Source organism: Panthera pardus, unplaced genomic scaffold (assembly GCF_024362965.1).
Source record: "Panthera pardus isolate Hobbes unplaced genomic scaffold, ASM2436296v1 HiC_scaffold_3, whole genome shotgun sequence".
NCBI lineage: Eukaryota > Metazoa > Chordata > Mammalia > Carnivora > Felidae > Panthera > Panthera pardus.
In genome coordinates this window covers 35,755,060-35,777,742 of record NW_026526876.1, presented here as the reverse complement: position 1 = coordinate 35,777,742, position 22,683 = coordinate 35,755,060, and the positions used below count along the sequence as shown (strand labels likewise).

The 22,683-nt window shown below is 54.8% G+C and overlaps 1 protein-coding gene across 4 annotated transcripts; it reads right to left on the bottom strand.

Moving 5' to 3' along the window:
- Window positions 1-1,610: 1,610 nt before the first annotated feature.
- CACNB1 (calcium voltage-gated channel auxiliary subunit beta 1) lies at window positions 1,611-20,593 on the bottom strand. Of its 4 annotated transcripts, none has more exons than XM_053892714.1 (14): window positions 20,305-20,593; window positions 17,764-17,850; window positions 13,927-14,046; window positions 12,940-13,062; window positions 12,339-12,475; window positions 12,045-12,121; window positions 11,472-11,626; window positions 10,264-10,344; window positions 9,773-9,831; window positions 9,498-9,607; window positions 9,200-9,351; window positions 5,993-6,088; window positions 5,382-5,567; window positions 1,611-3,476 (listed from the first exon to the last, which is right to left on the bottom strand). In XM_053892714.1, the coding sequence occupies exons 1-14, from the start codon at window positions 20,386-20,388 to the stop codon at window positions 3,012-3,014; spliced, it is 1,932 nt and encodes a 643-aa protein (XP_053748689.1). In that variant the 5' UTR covers window positions 20,389-20,593; the 3' UTR covers window positions 1,611-3,011. The 4 variants fall into 4 exon arrangements, with proteins under 4 accessions (XP_053748689.1, XP_019271534.1, XP_053748690.1 ...); XM_019415989.2 differs by lacking the exon at window positions 11,472-11,626 and adding an exon at window positions 10,625-10,644; XM_053892715.1 differs by lacking the exons at window positions 17,764-17,850; window positions 20,305-20,593 and adding an exon at window positions 16,390-16,510.
- Between the last annotated feature and the right edge of the window lie 2,090 nt (window positions 20,594-22,683).

Below are 22,683 nucleotides of genomic sequence, written 5' to 3'. Positions count from 1 at the left end.
ATCACCCAGAGTCACCCCGTGATGCCTCCCTCCTGCCTCCCTCCCTCTCTCTGGCCACCTCCAAGAGCCAGATTGGAGAGCTCTTGATGCTCCCTGCTAGATGGAGGCAGCCACTGCCTCCTTTCCCATTCCACTGTTGTGGCCCATTGCAACCCCGCCCCCCGCCTCTTACCTGGAGTATTGCAGCCGTTTCCAGGGCAGGCCCTCCAATTTATGCTCCAAACTGCAACCAAGGCAACTTGGCCATTGCTACTTACAATCCTTCACTTTCTGCACACTAGCTTCAGGACAAAGTCCAAACTCCTTAACATGACTCAAGGCCCCCATGACCTGGTCCTGCTGACCCCTCTCTGACCATCACCTTGAAAGCACACTTTGCCTGTGAAGTGCCAAGAAGATGCCACGCATGCCACCTGCTTCCTCTGCCTTGAACACTTCCCCCCAGGCTAACTCCTAACCAGCCTTCTAGATTCCACTCGAGCCTCACCTCCTCTGAGAAGCCTCTCCTGTCCTCCCCAGGTTAAGGGCATTACCCTTCTTCCAGCTTCCCATAGAACCCAGTGCTTCTCACAGCAGAGAGCTCATCATGATGTCCTGAATTGTCTGCAGCTCCCTTTCAGACTTGGGCCTGGTACTTGGTAGGTGCTCAATAAATGTTCAGAAAGGGGTAAAGGATTGATTCCATTGAAAGGCAGTGGGGTGAGAGCTAGGCTGGGAGGCAGAGACTGGAATCCAATCCCAGCGGTCTTTGCCATCAACTCCCAGGGACCTTGGGCCAGCCACTTGGGTCTGTCAACCTCTCACCTGAAAGGCCTAGATGTCTGTTGCCCTACACACACACACACACACACACACACACACACACACACACACACACACTTTGGGCAGAAGCATTCAGATGAGGGACCCAGGAGCTCTAGTTCCCCAGGTCCACCATCCCAGAAACAAGAACCAAGAGAATGGAGAAATGCCATGGCGAGTGCCATGTGAGGGAGACACAGGTGAGAGCAGTCACAACGGTCAGAGGTCCACATCCTGCCAGCTGGTAATGTCACCTGCTGACTTTGTCACTCTTGATGTTCTCAGGCTGGGGCTGGGGGAGTCCCCGTTCTCTCTCCCCCGCCCCCCAAGTAGACCTCTTCCCCTCTCCCAAAGCTGGCTAGGGGGGCATCAGTGGATGAAGGAAGGTAGGAACTCAGCCGCTCTCTCTCAGGTGTTGGGAAGCAGTAGAGGCCACAGGAGCAGAAGAACGAGCACATGCCCTTAAGACATCGTGCCAGTGGGTCTGGATCTTACCCACTGAATAGTGCCCGTGACACCCCATTTCTCCACCTCAGGTTTCCATTTTTCCTGGCTCTACTTACAGGGAAACAGGTTAAGACTTGGGGCTGGCTTGAATGGGAAGGTGAAACTGGCCACACTGCTCCCATCAAGCTTGATCATAATGCATCAGAGCCACAAAACAAAGTACCATCTCTCCTGCTGAGTAAACAACTTGGGGCACAGCTTCCTGCGCCCACCTCTACCTCTCCCCCTGCATGTGGGCAACTCCCACATGCCCGGCTGGCCGCCGTGTGGCAGGAACAAAAAAAGCAGGCTCGGGAGGCAGCTGCAAAGGACAGGACGGCGGTTTTATATGTGGCAAAATACTTCTAGGGGAGTACAGACAAACAGACAGACAGATGGGGGCACAGGACACCAGACAGGGAGGGAGGAAGGTCGGGCAGTGGTGTCTTCTAACCAGTAAGTGGAAGCTGCACCCCACCCCAGGTGGGGGGGTGGGACAACATTGGCACAGGAGGTGGCGAGACAGGCATGAGGTGCCCATCCCTGAGGCGGGCAGCCGGGCAGGGCCCAGTCCTCGTTGGCACAATCGGCTCTCTCTGGCCCAGCTGGGTGCTGGAGAGGGGCAGGGCTGCTGGGCTGTAGGGATGCTAGGCAGAGGGACACTCCAGGGCAGAGGGGGTACCAAGACCTCTCCTAGAGGGAGTGGACATGGGTAAAGGACAGGGTCACAAGAGGCAAATCCAGAGCAGCAGCAGCAGCAGCCAAGCCCCCCAGGGGAGATCCGAGGTCCCGAGGCAACCGCTGGGGTGGTGATCGCCTCTTGGGCACCCACCCCCAGGGCCTCTCCCCTGGGGCCTCCGGGGTGAGAGTGAAGGAGCAGTTTTTTGGTTTCAAAATGAGGCGGACTAGAGTGTTCCATGGGTGCCACACCCAGGTGAAACAGGGTGGGGGGCTCAGACGCAGAGGGGCCCCCCTCTTCAGACGGCAGTAGGCAAAGGATGTTGTAGGCAAAGCTCATTCCTGGGGTAGGCGAAGGCTGAGGCATGGAAGTGGTGGGGTGGGTAGCAGTGTCTCGGGCTGCCCACTCCTCAGGGGTCTAGGTCCTGGGCAGGCAGAGGGCACTACATCTGATGCCTGTCCCCTTCTACCCAGACCCCTCCCCAAGACAAGCTCCCCATGGGGCTTCCGTTCCATAGCTTCCACCCACCAGACAACGCTGCCAGGAAGCTGGGGAAGGGGTGGGCACGGTGAAGGACTCTGGACCTGGGGTTTGGGGAAGAGAGCCCTCGTGGGAAAGAGTCTGTGGTCTCCCTCTCCAGGAAAAGCCCCCCACCCTTCCCAAATACTCCAGGTTGGGGAAAGAAAGGGCTACCCCATGTAGGACCCTTATTTAGAGCCCCAAGTAGAAAGAGTTAAGGAAGTGCACCTTTTCTCTGGGAGTGAGGGGAGAGAGCCCCCTGATGTGGGGAAAAGGGGACACTGCAGAAAGGTGGGCATCCCCCTATCCATCCACAGCAGGTAAGTGAAAAACCTACAGTTGGGGCTTAAAGTTATCCCAGGAGGTGGGATGCTACCACCAAAGAAACCCCAAAAATCGAGCAAAGGCATCTGAAAGGTGGGAGACAGCGCCCCCTGGAGGAAAGATACATCCCTGTGGTGAGTCCCTCTGTCCCGCCCCTCCCCCGGGCTCAGAGCCCTTCCCCCCACTGTGTGGCCCCTGCTTCTCAGCGGATGTAGACACCTCGCCCCCAGCCTTCCAGCTCATTCTTGTTGCGCCCCAAAACTGGACCCCCACCCTCTGCGCAGTAGCGGGCCTTATTCCGGCCGCGGTTCCGGTTGTCGGTCAGCTCCTCTTCACAGTCTTCTTCCTCATCCTCCCAGGATCCCTGCCGGGCTGGTGGGGTGCTGCCCCCTGCAGGGTCTCCAAGCCCTGGGCCCTCTGAGGGGTCAGTTTCCATGTCCACACATGAGTCTCCCAGCTCCGTGTAGGCAGAGTTTCGGTTGCCAGAGGTGTCGGCATCAAACGTGTCTTGGCGAGACAGTGCCCGAAGGGTGCCCGCCCGGCCTGGTGGGTGGCTGCTGGGATAAAGGCCTGGGGGCTGGCCCAGCTCCCCCGGGTACTCGTGCACGCTGGCGTGCTCCCCGGTGGCCCGTTCCAGCGACTGGTCCCCGGAAGCAAGGTAGGGTCCCTGGTTAGCAGACGGACAGCACACACCATGCAGATCAGGCAGGGGTGAAAGAGACACAACAAAGCAAGGCAGGTTAGTAACGGCACCAAGATACACAGCCTGGCTACAGGAGGTGGGTACTGGCTCTAGGGGATGGGCAGTCAGGCAAACGGCTCTACAGCCCAGCCAGAGGACAGACCTCAGGGCATTTGCTCCTCTATTGGGACGGGAGGCACCCAACATTCATAAGACGTGAGGAGGCATGAACTTTTCCGGTAACCATGCTAGAGAGCCCACGAACAATTTGTCATTGCTTCCTCAATGCACGTCATTAATGCTGTCTTGGGCTAAATCATCATTAACAGCTCATTAGTATCGCCACTTGTTAGTGGTTGATTGGGTTAGTCACTGCCCCAGTTTTCCAAATACACTAAGGGAATTTCAGCTCAGAGCTCACTAACCCCAGCTCCTTCAGCCCAAACCAGACCCCAACCGCAGGCTTCCAGAACCCCTACGCTTTCCCCTAGCCAGTCCCTAGTCAGAGAACAAAGTTTCCAAGGTTGATGAGATTCCCGTGTACCCCCAGCAAAGATCGAAGCAGCAGGCTGGAGAAAGCCAATGGGTCTCTATCCCCCAGTAGAGACAATGAGGTGGCCCAACATCCTCAGCACCAAATGCCACGTGAAGGTGATCTGATGGTCACTGTCACCATGGAGGTGGTTGGGTGAGGTGCAAGAAGGCCTGGGTTCTGTTCCCATCCCCTGCCACTTCAAGCTGTATGACTCTGAGCAAATGACTCTCCTCTCTACGGCTCAGTTTCTCTGTGGTGGTGTGATAGGGATTAGACCAGCAGTTTCTAAGCTGTTCCCTGGAGACCGAGGGTGGAGTGGGAAGGGCACAAAAGTGCTTCAGGGGTCCCTGAGGAGGCGAAATGGAAGCTAAGCCACCAGCTCCCTCCGAGTAGAGCAAGGACACTTTATATACTGAGGCTTCTTGTAAGTTGCAATGAACAAATGGGCTGTTACTGAAAACAAATTTGAAAAGCAATGGTCTTAGAATGATTTCTTGGCTTTCTCCTGGCTCTAATCTAGAACCAAATAGTGGTGCGAGCTCAGAGATGGGAAGCAGCTCCCATGGGAGGAGGCTGAGCCAGGGCAGGGCACCCACAGGAGGGCCTTCCCTGGAATGTGTTTCACCGGGAGAAGGATGGGAGGTATGGCATCAACTCATAGAAGATACTTCATTCTGGGGCCCCTCTGAGGAAACTCCTGGGATTAGGGCTCTGGGAGAGGGGACAGTCTCTTCGGGTTTAATGGCCCTGCTCCGTGGGATTCCCTGGGTCTGAGGGCCCTAGCTCTATTGGGTCTAAAATGCTGTGACTTCTGTGGGGTCTAAAATGGGTGTGGGGGCACCTGGCTGGGTCAGTTGGTAGAGCATGTGACTCTTCATCTTGGGGGTCGTGAGTTCTAGCCCTACACTGGGTGCAGAGATTACTTTAAAAACTAAATAAAAATAAAAATAAAATGAGTGTGGAGTCCAGTGAATGAAAATACCAGTCTTCCTTATGTTTTCTTCCTAGTCAATTGTCTCATAAGGCCCCAGTCAGGCCTCATATCCAAAATCCCCTAGGGCAGCAGATACAGTCCTATGGGACCAGGCCCAGGGAGGCACCACGAGCCAGCCCCAAACCCATCAAAAACCACAGACACCAGAAGCTGCCACTCACCACATTTTTTACAAAATAAAGCTCTTCCCTTCCTTCCCCATGTTCCCTGAGCTCCAGTCCCGAGCCTTGGGCAGGAGGGGAGATGGATGGGACGCCTACATGGCGTGCTCCTGCTGCTGGGGCACCGACCTGGCCCTCTGCGAGGCGTCCAGCCCGCCCCAGAAGCTGAGATTTCTCCTGAGTGAGGTGAGCACCTGTACCTGGAGGTTGGAGACAGGGGCGGGGCTGGCGGCCAGAGCTGCAGTAGCCATGGTGCGGTTCAGCAGCGGATTGGGCGGAGTGCTGCTGGGCGGGTGTGTGGCCTTCCAATAGGCTTCCAAGTATTCGGCCAAGTGCTCGCAGGCATCCTCCAATTGGTTCTCGTCCAGGATGATGTCAAACATTTCCTGTGGAGGCGGGGTTAGGGGGCAGGGCTGGGATGAGCTGGGCGTGACCAAGGGGGTGAGGGGTGTGGCCTGGGTGCAGTGGGTGGAGTCAAAGGGTTGAAGGACAAAGTTAAAAAGAAACCTCTGGATGTCCAGGAAGAGGAGGACTCTCAGATACATACATTGTCAGAACTACCAAAGGTCTTGGCACCCAGAATAGCCCGACTCTCTCATTCTAGGTAGAAGGCAACCAAAGCTGGAAGAGGGGCCTGTCTCCCCACAGAGAAGTGGTGCTTCCGGGGTCCAGCACCCTTTTCCCCTCAAGACCAGGGCACTCTAACAGACCCCACCCTGGTGCTCTTGGTCACTCTGTCTCTGACGCAGGCCAGAGGAAACAGGACAACCCCAATGTCCCCCTTTCCCTTTCCCTGGGTCTGAGCACTCACCGGGGGACACTGCGCCAGCTTCTCTGAGGCCGCTATTTGGACATTGAGGTGTTTGGACTGAGACTTCCCTCGGGACTTGATGAGCCTCTGAAGTACCTGGTTTGGGAGGAGAGAAGAGGAGCTAGAGGGACCCCACAACACATCCTATCAGAGAGGCAGGTCCCGGTTGGCCCCAGTGTGTCAGAGCCGGGGGGATGTTAGAGGACTCTCAGCCCTGGCCACGTCTTCAGAAATGACCTCCCCTGCCCCGTGTCTGTCCTACCACAATGCCCAGGCTCTCCTGGGAAGTGGCTATTTGAAAGGGGGTGATTCTCCTTCCTGAACCCTCTAACCTTCTTCATAGCTTCATTCTCCAGGCAGACATCTCCACGTTAACAGCAGCAGCCAGCCTTTATGGGACACTTGCTCTACACAGGCACCATGTTGTGCTTTCGTGGTCAATTCATTTTGTCCGGACAATAATCCCATTAGGGAGCCACGATTGCTACTCTCATCTCAATAACGATAATGTTTACCAGTGATAATGGTAAATAATAGTAAACATAAAGCCACAGCCTTAACTAAAGGATCAAAGTTAACATCACCAATTACACAACAGAGACACATCGCTCTGGTGCTATTCCCACCAAAAATGCAAAATCTGAACCTCATCACAATGAAATATCAAGCAAACCCATACTGAGGAACAGTCTACTAAATCAGTGATCTGGACTCTTTAAAGATGTCGGTGTCATGAAAATCCAGGAAAGGCTGAGGAAATGTTCCAGTTTAAGAATGCTAAAAAGGGGCGCCTGGGTGGCTCAGTCAGTTAAGCGTCCAACTTCAACTCAGGTCACGATCTCGCGGTCCGTGAGTTCGAGCCCGGGGTCGGGCTCTGGGCTGACGGCTCAGAGCCTGGAGCCTGCTTCCGATTCTGTGTCTCCCCCTCTCTCTGCCCCTCCCCCGTTCATGCTCTGTCTCTCTCTCTGTCTCAAAAATAAATAAACGTTAAAAAAAAAAAAAAAGAATGCTAAAGAGATAAAGCAACTAAATGCAACACATGATCCTGGGTTGAGGGGGAAATTGCCAAAAAAGGCATTATTGAGACAACTGATGAAAAATGACAGACTGTTTTAAAATATTTCTTGGGGCGCCTGGGTGGCTCAGTCAGTTAAGTGTTCGACTTTGGCTCAGGTCATGATCTCACAGTTCTCAAGTTCGAGCCCGGTATCAGGCTCTCTGCTGTCAGGGGCTCTCTGTTGTCAGCGTAGAGCCTGCTTCAGATCCTCTGTCCCCCTCTCTCTCTGCCCCTACCCCCATTCATGCATGCGCACTCTCTCTCTTAAAAATAAACATTTGGGCGCCTGGGTGGCTCAGTCGGTTGAGTGTCCGACTTCGGCTCAGGTCATGATCTCATGGTTCGTGGGTTCGAGCCCCGCCTCGGGCTCTGTGCTGACAGCTGGGAGGCTGGAGCCTGCTTTGGATTCTGTGTCTCCCTCTCTCTCTGCCCCTCCCCCACCCGTGCTCGCTCTCTCTCTGTCTCTCTCCCTCTGTCTCTCAAAAATAAAATTAAAAAATTAGCATTTAAAAATAAATAAACATTTTAAAATATAATATTTCCTGAATTTGGCAACTGTACTATGGTTATATAAATTAACATCCTCGCTGCTAAGACATACATGATGAGGTATTTAGGAATAAAGACATGATATCCGCAATTTACTTTCAAATGGTCCAGAAAAAAATATATATACATATAACATAATACATATATACAGAAGGATAAAGTAAGTGTGGCAAAGTGTCCAAAATTAGTGAATCTGAAGAAAATTGAATAATATACTTTAAATGGCTGAATTGAATGGTGTGGGAATTATCTCAATAAAGCTGTTAAAAAATGAGTGAATCTGAGTGAAGGGCAGTCAAAAGAATGGCAGTTCTTGTACTATTCTGGCAGCTTTTCTCTAGACTTGGAATTATCTCAAAACAAAAAATCTTAAAAAAAGAAAAATAAAAAAGTAATAGCCGTAGAACTTGGTAGGTACCAGGCACTTTGCCTGGTTAATTCACTTACGCAATCCTCACCACCACCATTTGAGGATCCCTACTTTGCAGGCGAGGAAACAGGCACAGAGGAGTTAGGGGGTTTGCCAAAGGAGCACAGAGCTGGGGAGCAGCAACGCTGGTAAACTCTGGGCATTCTGGCTCCAGAGTCCCCACCCTCAACCTCAGTGCCCAGTGGGAGAAATTGAAGCATCTGTTACTTTCTAGCTCACAAAGTGTTTTTGTATCCATATTTAATTTGATCCTTTCAACCACCCCAGGAAGTACTTAAATCTTATCATTCCCTTTTAGCTCATCAGAAACTGAGGACTCAGAAAGGTTAGGGTTAAGGAACTGGGTAGCATCACGAAATAAGAGTTACCGCCCTTGGTTGTCATCATGAATCAGACAGAACTCTGGGCTCTTTACATTATCACCTGAAATCCTCTCAACGATAACAAGGGAGGGTTTTTAATTCCCATTTTATAGGTGAAGAAACTGAGGCTCAGAGGCTAAATAAATCCCCCAGAGGTCCCAAGCTCAATAAACAACAACAACAACAACAACAACAACCAAACAACAAAATTTAATTAATGAATTAATTAATAAAGACTTGAACCCAGTGCTATCTTCTAACTTCAAATACTGCACCTGAACTCGCCCTCCACGTTTCTCAAACCCCCACTAACATCTAGGAGGAAAAACTCACAGAGCTGTAGTAGGAAAAATAAGTAAATTAGCCTTCCTACCGATTCATCTCTATCAAGGTCCAACTGAGGACAGTGCAGCAAAAAGGGACAAAATCAAATGACAGTAAAGACCTCCCAACTGCCAAGCAGTTGGGTGGCACTGCAACAAAAAGCACAGAATTCTTTCAGTTTCCTCGACCAAGGATGGGAGGTCAACCAGAGTGGAGACAGGGGACTGGCCTGCATGACCCTATTAATGATATTTATACTAGCTAATACATGAGGAAGCACATTATACCAGACACTTTGCTAAGTGCTAAGCATTCACATTAGGTTCAATCTTCACCATGTCCATTTGATGGAGTTTTACCGAGCAGGCAAATAAGGCTCGGGGAGATTCAGTCACAGAATTAATAAGCAGTTGCTGAGATTTAAACATAGGCCACCCGACTCCAGAGCACTGCTGTCCCCACTAAGGTTAGGCTCCCACACCCACCTTTGGAGAAGTAATCTTGATGTAAACAATGATGGGGGCCAGTGAGGTCTTGGAGAGCTGGGCTGGGTGGTTGATGGTGTCAGCATCCAGAGCCACCAACTGAAGGGTCCGGGCCAGCTCAAAGATTCGCTCGATCTCGCTCTGAACCTCAGCTGGGAGACATGGAGTCATGGGGAAGGGGGCATGTAGGGGAGCCTCCCCAAGAGACGGTGGGCAATAGAACACTTCTGGAGATGCCCCCCCACCTCCCTCCCTTCCCAGGTCTGGGCCCGGAAGGGGGGTCGCAGGGTGGGCTCACCCAGGCTGGAGCGTGTGTTGGAGCGCTCAATGATGATGTGTTTGCTAGGGTTGTTGAGGACTGAGCGCTTAGCCAGGGAAATGTCCGCCGTCACACGAGTGATGGAGATCCTGAGGGATGGGACAGGGGGATTGAGGGGTCAGGATGGGCTAGAATCCGCTGCCCACTCCCAAGGCTCCAAGTCCTAGACCTCAGTCCAAGAGTCCCAGAATCATCATTCAAGCCACCCTGCCCATCCCCAGCAGCACAGGACTAGAGTGAGAGTGGGGTCTTACCTGCCATCAAATCGATGCTTCAAGAAGTCAAATAAAGCTTTCTGCATCATATCTGTAACCTGAGGTTGGGGGTTGGGGGGGAAGAAGTCAGGTGTGGGTGGGCTGCTGAGTATTTACACCCTCACATTCTATTTTCTTCTCAAATTCCTGAGATAAATGGGCCTCTAAGGGGGGGTGGGGGAATTCTTTCTGGGTGTGAGGAGCTTCCAATGAGATCTCTGATTCCAAAGGTTCTTCTAGGTGGTATCTCTGGGGGGGACCCTTCTCGGGGGGGGGGGGGGAGGGGGCGGTCTTGGGAGGGGGGAACCAGATACTTCTGAATGGGTCTCCCTGTGGGTCAGGCCCCTCTGGGCCTGTAGGTCTGTAGCCCTCTGGGGAGATACCCTGGGAATCTGGGCCTTTCCAGGAGATCTGTCTGGGGTATGAAACTCTGTAGCATCTCTCTGGAGGTCTGGGCCCCTCTGGGTCCACTCCCCTCTAGGGGCTCCTACCTCATAGCCCTTGAGCGACGGTCCCACCAGGATGATGGGCCTCATGGAAGGTACCACGTCATAGGGGGGCACATGCTCTGTCTGAGGGGGAAGCAGGGAAGGGAAAGCCCAGAGTGGGGATGACATTAGCCCCTCTTCCCCAGCCTCCAGGCTCCCCCATGCATTCTTTCCTCCCCCGGGTCCCAGAGCCCAGATGTGAGGATTGAGGTGGGATGGGGAGGGATGGCCAAGGAGAATCGGGGAGGGTGAGAGAAGGGTGGGGCGGGGGAGAGGTGGGGAGGGCACAAGAATGGGTGTTAGAAGGTCCCACTAGCTCATCCCAGGAGGTGGGGAGGGGGACACAGAAAGCTGTGATACTCACCGACTTCTGCTTCTGTTTGGCTGGGTCCAGAGATTGCCAAGAGTGGGGAGGTGGGGGAGAGAGGGAAGGGCACCCAGGCAGGGGCAGAGGGCAAGGAAGGAACCAGGACAAGAGAGGGAGGGAGAGCGGGCAGACGAGGAGAGATAACAGGGCATGCGTGTTAGTGACAGACAGAGCCAGAGAGAGGGGACGGGACCCCATGCCAAGGGGGAGCCAGAGATGGCCCTAAATCAGGGCTGGGAGGGCTGACAGTCAATCCAGCGGATTTGGGAATATTCAGACATACCCTTCCCCTTTCTGGGTCTTGGGAAAGAGCTGGGAAGGGTGACAGCCCCAAATTTGGTGCCCATCTCCTACCCCTAATGCAGTCCAGGAACCTTCCCATTTTAAAGGTTCCTTTAACCGTCCTGCTATGCAGCCAGGAGACCCTCATGTGCCCACACTAGACCCACAGAGTCCACAGAGGACAAAGAAGGGTCACCATCCCAGTGTCTCCTTCGCATGCAGGGGCGAGGACATGGAATATCCCAGTGCTAGCGAGGGATGAGGCCAGGTTTCATTAGCACCGGACCCTGATTCCAGTGGTGGTGGGGTCAGGGGGTACCGCCTGCCAAGAGCAGGGGTGTTTCAGCTGCAAGAACCGTCCCTTCCTGGGGGGTGGGCCAGAGTGGGGTTGTGTGTGGAGCCCGCTGTGCCCATTCCCCACCCGCTCCCTGCTCCTTGGCAGGAGGCCCTGCTCCCCACAGAATCAGGCTGGTACCGCATCTGAATCCATCCTGGTCCCCTCCTCCTGCCCCAGAGCTGGGCCCTGACCCCTCGCCCCTTGCCAGGGCCCAGCAAGAATTACCTTCTTGAAGAAGGGGATGCGTTTGCCATGGGGTGGCGGGGTGGTGACACTGCTAACACTAGTCTTGGCAGAGCCGCTCTGCTCCCCGAGCTCTGCCTCCTCGTCCTCTAGCTCTAGGGGGTCTAGTTCAAAGGCTAAGTTAGTCATTTCATTACCTGGACCGCAGTCAGGAGAGAGGAGGGAGGCGAGGTGGGGAGGAGTGGGATGGACATGGAGACACAGTACAGAAGGCAGGGATGGGATGGGGAAAAAAGAGAGAAGAAGAGGTGAATGGAACAGAGCTGGGAGAAATGAATGGGGGTGGGGTGGGGGAGGGAGGCAGAGAGACGGAGCTACCAAAGAAATGGGAAGGAGAGACATGAGAGAATGGGCGCGGATGGGCCCAGCTGGGGGGGGGGGGGTACCCTACTCTTCACGGAGGGGGTACCGCTGGGTGTATTTGGAGGACTCGGGACTGGGGTGCCCCCTACTGCAGGGAGAAGAGAGGACAGGCGATGGGAGACCACCCCACCGAGGAGCTCCTCCCAACGGCCTCCCCCCGGCCCCGTTCCCTAAGGTGGCAACGGCTCTTACCACTGGCAGGGGGCGTGGGGCGGCGGGTGCCAGTCACCACGTCTCCCAGGCTGGAGCTGGAGTTGTCACCTGATTTGCTGTGTGGGCAGAGAGGCAAATGGAGCTGTGAGCGGAGGGGTGGGCGTCAGGGTGGGGGAGCCTTGTTCTCTCCCGTGCCGCCTGCCCCCCACTCCCCTGGAGACCCTCCAGCCCCACTGGTGATGCCAGAGGCAGCTCTGTGCGCTCAGGGCAGTGGATCGACCCTCGAGGCCTAGTCCCAGCTGGATGGCCTCTCTGCGGTCCCCAGCTAGACACCTGGAGCTGAGGCGGTTCTGGCGCAGCTTCTGTTCCTGCAGAAGGCGCAGGCTGTCCAGTTTGACGGGGCTGGGGATGAAGCCAACCTCACAGCCCTCCTTCACCAGTCGCCCAATCCACCAGTCATTATTGTATTTCTGCAAACAACAGCGGGTGGGGTGGGAGAGACCAAGAGGGAGATTGGAGTGGCGAGCCAGCAGCTACTGGACCCGCCAACCCTGCCCAGGAGGCGGCACCTTCAAAGAGCCGGCCCCTGGCTCTGCCTGTGCCGTGGACCACCCTACCCCCAGCACATCCCTGTCCTACCACGTGCCCGCCCTACCCTCGAACGGCAGGGAGAGGAGTAAATGCTGACCCCTACGTGTGCCTGCATGCCGCCTCTCCACCTCCAGACCTCGTCACAAACCCTCTCAACAACTGTGTGACCTGGGCATCGCCGCCCCATTTTACCAGGGAAAATTAGAGGCTCAGAGACGTGAAGAGATTTGTCTAAGGTCACACAGCGGATTCCGCCAAGCTCTGCTTGGCTCGGAGCTCCGGCTGCCCATCTCCTGGTACCCACCCCCCCGCCCTCCTTCCAGATACCAAGTGCTCTCTCCACCTCTTTGATGTGCAGGAAGTCCTTGGGCTCGAAGGTGATGGCCACTCCCTGCACCGGCACCTCATCCCCCGGAGACGGGTTGTAGCCGACATTTGTCCTCACAGCAAATGCCACCGGCTTGGTCTAGAGGAGGTGCATGGGAAGGATAACAACCAGAGGGTTAAACCACAATGTAATGTGCTGGGGGGAGGTGGGGGCATGATGCGGAGGTTTGTTTGGTTGATCGCTAAAATGTATACCGAGTGGTTTCAGTAGTGTTCCTGTATGTATGTTAAAGTTCACAATAAAAAAATAAAAATTGACTTCAGCCTTCTCAGGATGGAGGGGGCCATGGGGGACAGTAGGTATTAGCCCAGAATGACACCCAGAAAAATCTTAGTAATAATAATATAATGACAGTAGCTATCATTTACTGCTCCAGGCATCGTGTTACATGCTTTACAAGCATTACCTCACTTATGCATCACAAAAACCTTAGGAAGTTAACTACTAGGGGCTTCCGGCAAGCTCGGTCAGTGGAGTGTGCGACTCTTGTTCTCGGGGTTGTGAGTTCAAGCCCCACATTGGGTGTAGGGATTACTTAAAAGAAAAATACTAAAATCTTTTAAAAAACAAAAAAGAAGCTAACTACTATTATCATCTGTATTTTAGTGAATGAGACTAAAGTTCAGAAAGGTTAAGTGGCTTGCCTAAGATCACACAGCTAAGAAGAGTTAGCCCAGGAAGTATGACTCCAGAAAGAAGTAGAAAGTCTAAAGTTCTTATTACGTGTAGAAACACTATCAGGCTCTTATTATACTATATAAAAAGGCAAGTTTTATAGCCCACATTTTACAACTGTAAGACAGAGGCACGTCGAGGCCCTGGGGTACACCAGCTAAGAAGTGGCTGGGACAAGACTTGACCCTGGGTCTATCCAGGCCATCTCTAAGGCCTGGGGGTGAGAGAAATAATGCCAGGACAGCCCCCTGATTCTGTATTTCTCACCTTGGCTTTCTCGAGCTGGGCTAATGCCTGGCGTTCTGCCTCCTTCCTTAAGGCTTCCCGGTCCTCCTCCAGAGACACGTCAGAGTCCGATGGACGGCTGGTGTAGGACTCCGCTGAGCCCTGAAAACAGACACAGGGCCAGCTCAGGGCCAACACTGCCTCCCAGTTCCTGGGCCTCGGAAGGCACAGAGGTACCAGCCACCTATCATGGATGCCTCAAGCCCCAGCCAGCCCAGCGTGATGCCACAGGGGCTAGGAAAAGGTGGCATTAGATGAGAGAAGCCAGGGACTGAGATTTGCAGGCCCCTGGGGAAAGTGTGGCCCTAGGAAGGGTGACAGCAGCAAGCAGGGGGTTAAGGCAGATCCAAGGACAGCTGCTTGGGGCCCAGGGAGGGGTGGGAACCTGATAGGGGCACAGCGCAGGGGAGGAGTGCCAGGGGACGAGTCTCCGCTCCCAGTTCCTCCTTCCCTCCCCTGCCCCCAGCACCAGCTGAGATAGACTCAGCAGAGGCCCACTGAGTCCTTCCAGGGACAGTAGCCACCAGCTTAGGCCTGAGGTCTCTGCACTGTGGGCAGAGGGCAGCCTGCTCTTGCTCTGCATGACGGGGCCGCCAAAACTTTTGCTATCTTCTGCTCAACGGTGAGGGAAGATAGAATCCTACTTCTCCGGCCAGAATCAGAGAAGCCCCAACCCTCAGGCTCTCACGAGATACAAAAGAGAACCCAAGATTCCTGGGGTAGTGCAGGCAAAAGAGGCAAGTTAAGAGCAGGACAGGGGCCAGGCCCTCTCTCCAATACTAGGGCTGCTGGCTGCTCGGGGTAAGGCAGGCCCAGAAGTCTGGCTAGGCCAGGAAGCTGGCCTTGACCACACTGACCATCCCAGAGCACAAGAAACTCTGTCAGGGATGCGGGCACATGTGTGAGACATGTAACCTGTCCAGACCCAAAGTGTCAATGAACATGCTTATTCACAGGCGTGCTTGGATGTGCAACTTCAAATGTGTTTAGAAGGGTGCATTCTATGGTATGTGCTGGATATACATGACTGAATGCATAGAGGGGCACATGAGCGCAAACAGGGGAGCGCCCTAGGCGTCAGTGTCCCTGACGATGTGTGGCACGTGAGGGCAGGATCCAGGAGGTGTGAATTTGTGTGACTGGGAAGTGGTGGTGTTGCTACAGGGGCAGGAGGTGATGTGGGGAAAGAGCAGGACTGCAGACACGTGACGGTTCTTTCCTGAGGCCATGAAAGGGTCACTTGGCCAGGAATGCCCATTAGCTTGGTAAGGAGGGGACCTAGGAAAGAGAAAAAACGAAGTCCCACCTCCCCCAGAGGGACCTGGTCATTAGCTAGTGAGGTTGCCCATTCCTTGAGCAGCCAGAGCACAACAATGGGAGACTCGGTGAAGGCACCAAGATCGGGGTGGGGGTGGAGACGCTAATGGAAGGTAGAAAAGAGACAAGAAGGATCAACAATAGCCAAAGTATGGAAAGAGCCCAAATGTCCATCGATGGATGAGTGGATAAAGAAGGTGTGGTATATATACAATGGAGTATTACTCGGCAATCAAAAAGAATGAAACCTTGCCATTTGCAACGACGTGGATGGAAGTGGAGGGTATTATGCCAAGCGAAATTAGTCAGAGAAAGGCAAAAATCATGGGACTTCACTCATATGAGGACTTCACGATATAAAACAGATGAACGTAAGGGAAGGGAAGCAAAAAGAATATAAAAACAAGGAGGGGGACAAAACATGAGACTCTTAAATATGGAGAACAGGGGCGCCTGGGTGGTTCAGTCGGTTAAGCGGCCGACTTCGGCTCAGGTCATGATCTCGCGGTCCGTGAGTTCGAGCCCCGCGTCGGGCTCTGTGCTGACAGCTCAGAGCCTGGAGCCTGTTTCAGATTCTGTGTCTCCCTCTCTCTGACCCTCCCCCGTTCATGCTCTGTCTCTCTCTGTCTCAAAAATAAATAAACGTTAAAAAAAAAAAATTTAAAAAAAAAATGGAGAACAAACAGAGGGTTACTGGAGGGGTTGTGGGAGGCGGGATGGGCTAAATGGGTAAGGGACATTAAGGAATCTACTCCCAAAATTATTGTTGCACTATATGCTACCTAATTTGGGTGTAAAATTTACAAAAGAAAAGAGACAAAAAGGAAGGAGAGCGAAAACCAGCTAATCCTCCACTCTCCACCCCTCCTGAGGGGAGTACTCAGGGTCAGGGAGACAGATGCCCAGAGAGCCAGAGAAACAGACCCAGAGACAGAGTGACTGAGAGACATTTACTGATCCTAACACACATACGCACACACGCACACACACAGACATGCGCGCACAGAGACAAGGAGCAGGAGCAGGAATGGTGAGGAGACAAGGAGACAGGCTGGAGTGAGCACCACCCCCCCACCAGCTTTCCCTTTGGGGCTGCTCCCACCCATCCCTACCCCATCCCTAGCTCACCACTACGAGGGTCCGGCTGGGCGCCTCCATCCCGGCGCCCTCAGTGCCTGGCCCTGCTGGCCTAGGGGGTGGCCCAAACTGCCCGTTCCCCCGGGGGGCTCAGGTTACAAGCAAGTTGCTACATGTGCAAACTGCTAGGGTATATTTAGCTCAGAGATGTGGCAAGGCCTGCTCCCCCACTCCCCGCCACCTACTGGGGGTCAGAGAGAGGGAGCTGAGAGGAGGAAGGATTAGAGGCTGGGGTCTGATCCCCTGTGGTGGCAAACAGTGAAGGAACCAAGGCCCTTCTCTGTCAAGAGGCATCACACCGAGCACGGTGTCATTCCTCCTAGCCCTGGCCCTGGTCCAGTCCTGCAACAGGAGGAACGCGGAAAAGACTGAAGAAAGGACTTCTTATCCGTCTGTGTACTTGGAAGATGCTGGGATGGAGGGCTCCCTGTCTGACCCTCTCAAGTCAGGCCTGAGCTCACAGGTGCCAACCGTCGTGGAGAGAGAAGAATCAAAAAGAAGAGCTCACTCCAATCTGTGGTGGATCTGCGTGGCACCTCTCTCTCTCTCCAGCCCAAGGGGGGCTGACCTCCCTACTGTCCTCTGCCCTCATATGCCCTGCCCGTTTCCTCTTTGGCACACTCCCTTTTCTTGTCTGATCCCAAGCCTCTCTCGCCTTTTTTGGGTACCAGGCTTTGTTGAGATGCTCTGTAGTCATAGCAACCACATGCCTCTCTGGCTGCCTCTCCCTGAGCCTGAGATGGCCTGGGGTTGAGAGTGAGAACACAGAGGAGAATGGCATCTTCCTGACTGAGAACAGAAGACCCCAGAAAGCTATCCACTTATCTCCCTTCGCTCAGGGGTGCTGCTCTCTGAAACCAACTCCCTCCTGCCCTCACCACCACCAACACACTTTCTGCATATTAAAGACAAGTCATAGCTGGGCATGCCGTGGGCCTTTCCCTGACCCTTACCTACCCGGGGCTCCAGGGACCCAGATGACCTGGCTCTACGTTTCTTAGGCTCTGCTTCTACCCCACGCTGTCACAGATTCTGGGGGAGGACATGGAAGCAGACAGCCGGCAGGGGGAGTGGGTGACAGCCCGAAGCAAGCTAGAAGGAGGCAGGCTGTCCCTGAAAGAGATGACGCAGGCAGGCAGCAGGGGCTGGTGCCTGGAGCTGGGGGAGGGGCGGGGCGGGGGCTGAGGGAGTGGGTGCAGCTGACAGTATATGCAGAGGTCATGGAGGTAAGGGTGATCCGGTGGTTCCAGGCAGGTGACAAATGACATGGGGGTGGGTGCCTGGAGAAAGCCTCAGATCCAGCTCACTAATGCTGGTCTCCACCAACCAGCCACCTCCTTTCTCTCAGCCCAGCCTCCCCATTACCTGGCGGACAAAACTGTTGGATGTCGTATCCGAGGACGTGCTCCCATCCGACCTTTTGAACCGCCCTTTCCTCTTGCTGTATTTGCCCTGGAGAAGCCAGGAAGGGACAAGAGTGGAATCAGAAAGGGCCTTTCCCAACCCTCATCCCATCAAGCCCAGAGCTACAGCCAAGCCTTGGGAATATCAGCCCCTGATCTGAACAACCCTTCCCCCCATCTTCTTCCTGAGATGGTACAGCCCTAAGGGGAGGGAAGGCCCAGACCACAGCCCTGGGGTGGGGGACAGTGCAAGAGAGCCCCAGGAAGCACACACAGAAACCCCCAAACCAAGCCAGAGAGGCTGGGAACGGGGAGGCGCTGAGAAGCTGGAGGCTCATTAGGCAGCAAAGCTAATTAAGATGCTGGGCAGGCTGCAGAGGCCTCCTGGGAAGGGAGAGGCTGCCTGCAGTGTTAGGGGGGCAGAGAGAGCTGGGGAGAGTCCCCCTCCCTTTCCCCCTTAGCTGGAGCAGGGGGGCCGAGTATGCCTGTAGCCCCCAGAGAGAAGAGGAATCGCCAACCCAGGCCCAGCTTAGCTCTTCCTGTGACCGAATCTTGCCTTCATTTTTCCGCAGAGTGGGGAGGGGAGTGGCAGCTCTCGGCCCTGGGAGACCCCAAACTAGATTTCCGGGGAGGGGGCTGGGGGAGGGCATGGAACTGTATTTAGAAAGGAAACATCTAACCCCAACCCACTCCAGTGGGCAGCCCTCAACCCGACCCCGCAGGACTTTCCTCAGCCCCCTCCTCACAATCAGTGGTCACACCCCTCCCCTTGGGGAAAGGGATCAAGCTTCCACTGTTTAACCCCTGGCTGCCACTGCCTATGCCCCGTCCCCACGGTCCCCACCAGGCTGCATCGAGTTCAATGCCCCTTGGCCCTGCCCCAAGACAAGCCTGGGACACAACCCCCACTGTTTCCTGGGGTAGGCTGGCTCAGTCTCACTGGCTGGGCTCCTGGCTTGGGTGGAGTGGACCCTGTCTGACCTCTCTCGATCGGCCACACATTCAGGTATTTCCAGGCCTCCTGTAAAGGGGGCTGCTTCCTTACCCTCCTTAACTCATATACACACGTGGCCCCAGGCCATTCCAAAGTAGGGCGGGATGATTGAGGGTTCAGGCCCTCCAAGCCCTTACCCCCACTGTCAATCCTAGAGTTTCTTTGCCAAAGAAGCTAGATTAGATATGATCACATTAGGGGCTCTGGTTCCTTAGGCCTGAGTACAAGGAGCATGGATAAATGGGAGAGAAGGGTACCTGGGAACCCTTCAAAAATCCTCCCTCCCATCCCCTTCTCTCAAACCAGACAAATACCCAACCTCTAGGATTGAGGATCCCTACAAACTTAAGAGGATCCTTCAGTGAGCCCCAGACTCTGTTTCACACCACCACCACCACCACCCCAGGATGGGAAAAGGGAGTGGCACCCAGAGAGACAAGGGACAGCTGAAAGGAAGGCTCCAGTCAGCTGCCTCCAGGCTCCAAGGGGCCTGGGGTGGAGAAGGGAGGTATTTTTAGGTCTAACCTGCTCCCCCCCACCGCCATGCCCATCAACCACATTATCATGGTGGTTACAGTTGCTCTCCACTGGCAAGAAAAGAGTTAATGGTATCCTAGCCTTGGAGTGTCGCCAGATTAGAGAATGGCCTGGTCCCAGAGAAATCCCTTGGAACGACCACCCCAGACCCTAACCAGCCAGCCCAGATACTGCTGGTCACTCCACGGGCACACACCACACCCAAGAATGCCCCTTCCTGGGGATAACCCAGGTTGCAGGTAAGTGTGAGTAGGGGTGGGGCGGCAGACACCCCCCACCACCCAGGTAACACAGCGTCTTCCCCTCCAGGACAGTGAGTTGGCATCCATCCAACTTTCCAAACTTTGGAGGCGTTTTCTAAGGCTGGGGAGGGGAGGGGGGTGGAGTAGGAAAGATAACGTGGGTGTTGGGGTAGGGAAGCTGGTCCAAAAGAAGGATGTAGCTGAGGTGCCAGGATGGGGGGGTCTAGCCCAGGGCTGGCCCCTTCCCCACCCTCTAAGGCCAGTGTCTGCGGCTCCGAAGGCCTGCTGGCACCGCCCTGACCATCGCCTCGGCCATCACCCGGTGCCTCCCCCGCCCCACCCACCCCCGCCTGGCGCCCCTGAGCGTGCTCTGCGTCGCCCCCTTTGCCTGAGCTCGCTCTCCAGCCTCCCTCAACCCTCGGCTGCCCCGCCAGCACCCCCACTCTCAACCCATGGAGCCGGTACCCAAGCAGCAGAGACCCTGACGCGGGGGAGCCGAGGAGAGGGTGACAAGAGGCCCGATCGCCCCCTCCCCGCTCCGCCAAACCGCAGCCCAACTCCGGGCCAAGCGCCCATCAATCATTAACCCGCAGGGACTGGGGGCGCGCAGGCGCCCCTCGCCCCTCCTCGCCGGGCACATAACTCCTTCTTCCCCGGCGTCCCTCGAGCCGACCCCACAAGGTCCGCGGGAGCGGCCCCCCTGCCCTCGGGCCCGGCCACCACACCTCACCTGCGGGCTGGGGTCGAAGACCTCCATGGGGATCTCCTGGGAGGGTGGGTAAGGGCTCCGGGACATGCTGGTCTTCTGGACCATGGAGAGGAGCCTCCCCTCCGGCCGCCGGCCCGGCCCAGCCGGGCGCCCTCAGCGCATGAAAGAGGCCGTCGGAACCGAGAGCAGCGCAGCGCGGCCGGCACCCGCTCCAGCCACCTGGCCCGGCCTTCGCCTGCCCTGTTCCAGCCTCCCGTCCCTCCTCCCGCTCTCTCCTCTGCCGCCGCCGCCTCCTCCGCCCCTGAAGCCTCAGCATCTCCCCCCGCCCCCTCCGCTCCCACCTGCCCCTCCTTCCCTCCGCCCTCCCTCCCTCCGCCCGCCCCGGCCCCGCCCCTCGCAGCCCCTCAGCAGGCTCCGCACAGACAATGGGAGGGCAGCCGGAGGGAGGCACGCCCCTCCTGGCTCCGGGAGGGGGTGAGCGCCGGCCTCTGACCGGCCCGGGGAGAAGGTGGCTCACTCTGGGTACAGGGGTGGAGGGAGGAGTGAAACCCTGCCTTGGGGCGGGGGGGGGGGGGGGGGGGGGGGGGCGGTTTACCAGTGGATGCCAAGCGCTGATGGAGGTGAAGCGCGGATTGGCACGGCCCCCCGTTTCCGTCCCAAACCACTCTCACTTAGCAGGTCTGCCCATTCCACTCCAGTGGGGGCCGCCGGAACTTCCCGATCCCTTTGATCCTGGGACCTGGCGTTAACCCCTTTCTCCCCGGTGTGGGCCTAGACTGACTTGAACCAAACCGGAAGGGCCTACTCCCTACGACAGGACCGTGACGGCCCGCCGGTCAGCCAACCCGAGACTGAGGCTGGGGTGAGAAGGATGTCCAAAGGGAGTCCCCATCACAGACAACAAGAAATCCCAGAGACCCAGCGGTCTTTCTGCCCTAGTCCCTAGAATCCCCCCAGACCTTCCAGAAGGCAAGGTCCCTGCTCCTTGGAAAAGAGAGGAAAGGGTAGGAAGAAATGCGGAGTTGAGAGAGGAAAGTAGCTAAAATCAGATCTAGTGACTTTTGACCTAGAATTGCTCCCCCCTTCATCCTTGATTTGGGGACAAATATCCAAGGCCTGGACCCCACCCACCACTACCTATGGAGAGAAGAGGACTAGGGGATTCTAGCAAGCATTCTGGTGTTAGGGTGCCTGGCTGGCTCAGTCGGTAAAGCATGTGACTCTATGTCAGGGTTGTGAGTTCCAGCCCCACATTGGGCATAGAGGTAAGTTTAAAAAAACAAAACAAAACAAAACAAAACAAAACAAAACTCTAGTGTCAATTTGGCTCAGGCTATTTCTGGTTGTGTGGCCCTGGAAAAGTCACTACCCTTCTGTAAAATGGGGTTGCCCATACTGTGGTGTCTTTGTCACTTGGGATTACTGGGAGGATGAGGGAGAATGAAATTAAATGAGGACTCCTTAGATGTTTGGAGATGCTGTAAGACGCTGAACAGAGGTCTGTCATATCATGACAGGAGGAACTGTTACCTCTCTATCCCTTCCTTGCTCCTCAAAGAGGGGAGATGAGAAGGGGAATGGACAAGATTTGCCCAGGTTCAGTGACCTGAATATAAAGGCCAGCCTGCTGTCTCCTGCTGGAGGAGAAACTGTGGAATACACTGACTCCTTCTCACCCTGGGTTCTACAAGTGGATGGCCGGTTAAGTCATTTCTCTGATCACATTACTTTGAGGGTGAGGAAGGATGAAGTACGTCAGCGTTGTTCTATGAACAGATCCAACCCTAAGCAGGGGTTTAATCTGTCCCTTGGACACAAACGAACCTGGTATGAGAGAGAAAGCATGAATACTGAATTTGGAAAGACCTGGATTTTCAATCTCTTCTACCTCGCTCGGCTGTAAAATGAGAATGACATCAACTGTGTTGTTTTGAAGAAGTGGCATAAATTTTGCTTTTCTTCCTCTCTTTCCTCAGCTCTTTAGCAACCAGGAAAGTTCAAATGATAGAGATGGGTGATTAGCTAGAGCCAAACAAGTAGTTAGACCCAGGACTCAAATCTAGGTTTCTTGAACCCTAGAATAGTCTCTACGGGTTTTTGCATTGGGTGTTTCAGAGCAGGAGAAAAGAACTATGGATGTCCCTGTCATTCCATTTTTTTTTTTTTAATTTTCACAAGTATTCATTCACTCAGCCAATGCACTATTTCTCAAATGCTTACTATATGCAGAGCCCCATGCCTCCTGTAGTACAGACAGTGTGAGCCAAATAAGACTGGTTCCCATCACCAAGGAGCTTGTCTTCATGTCCTCCTTTGCAAATTAACTCATATGGTTTTCACAAGGGATGACAGAAATATTAGGATTACGTACACTTTACAAAGGAGCAAACTGAAACACTA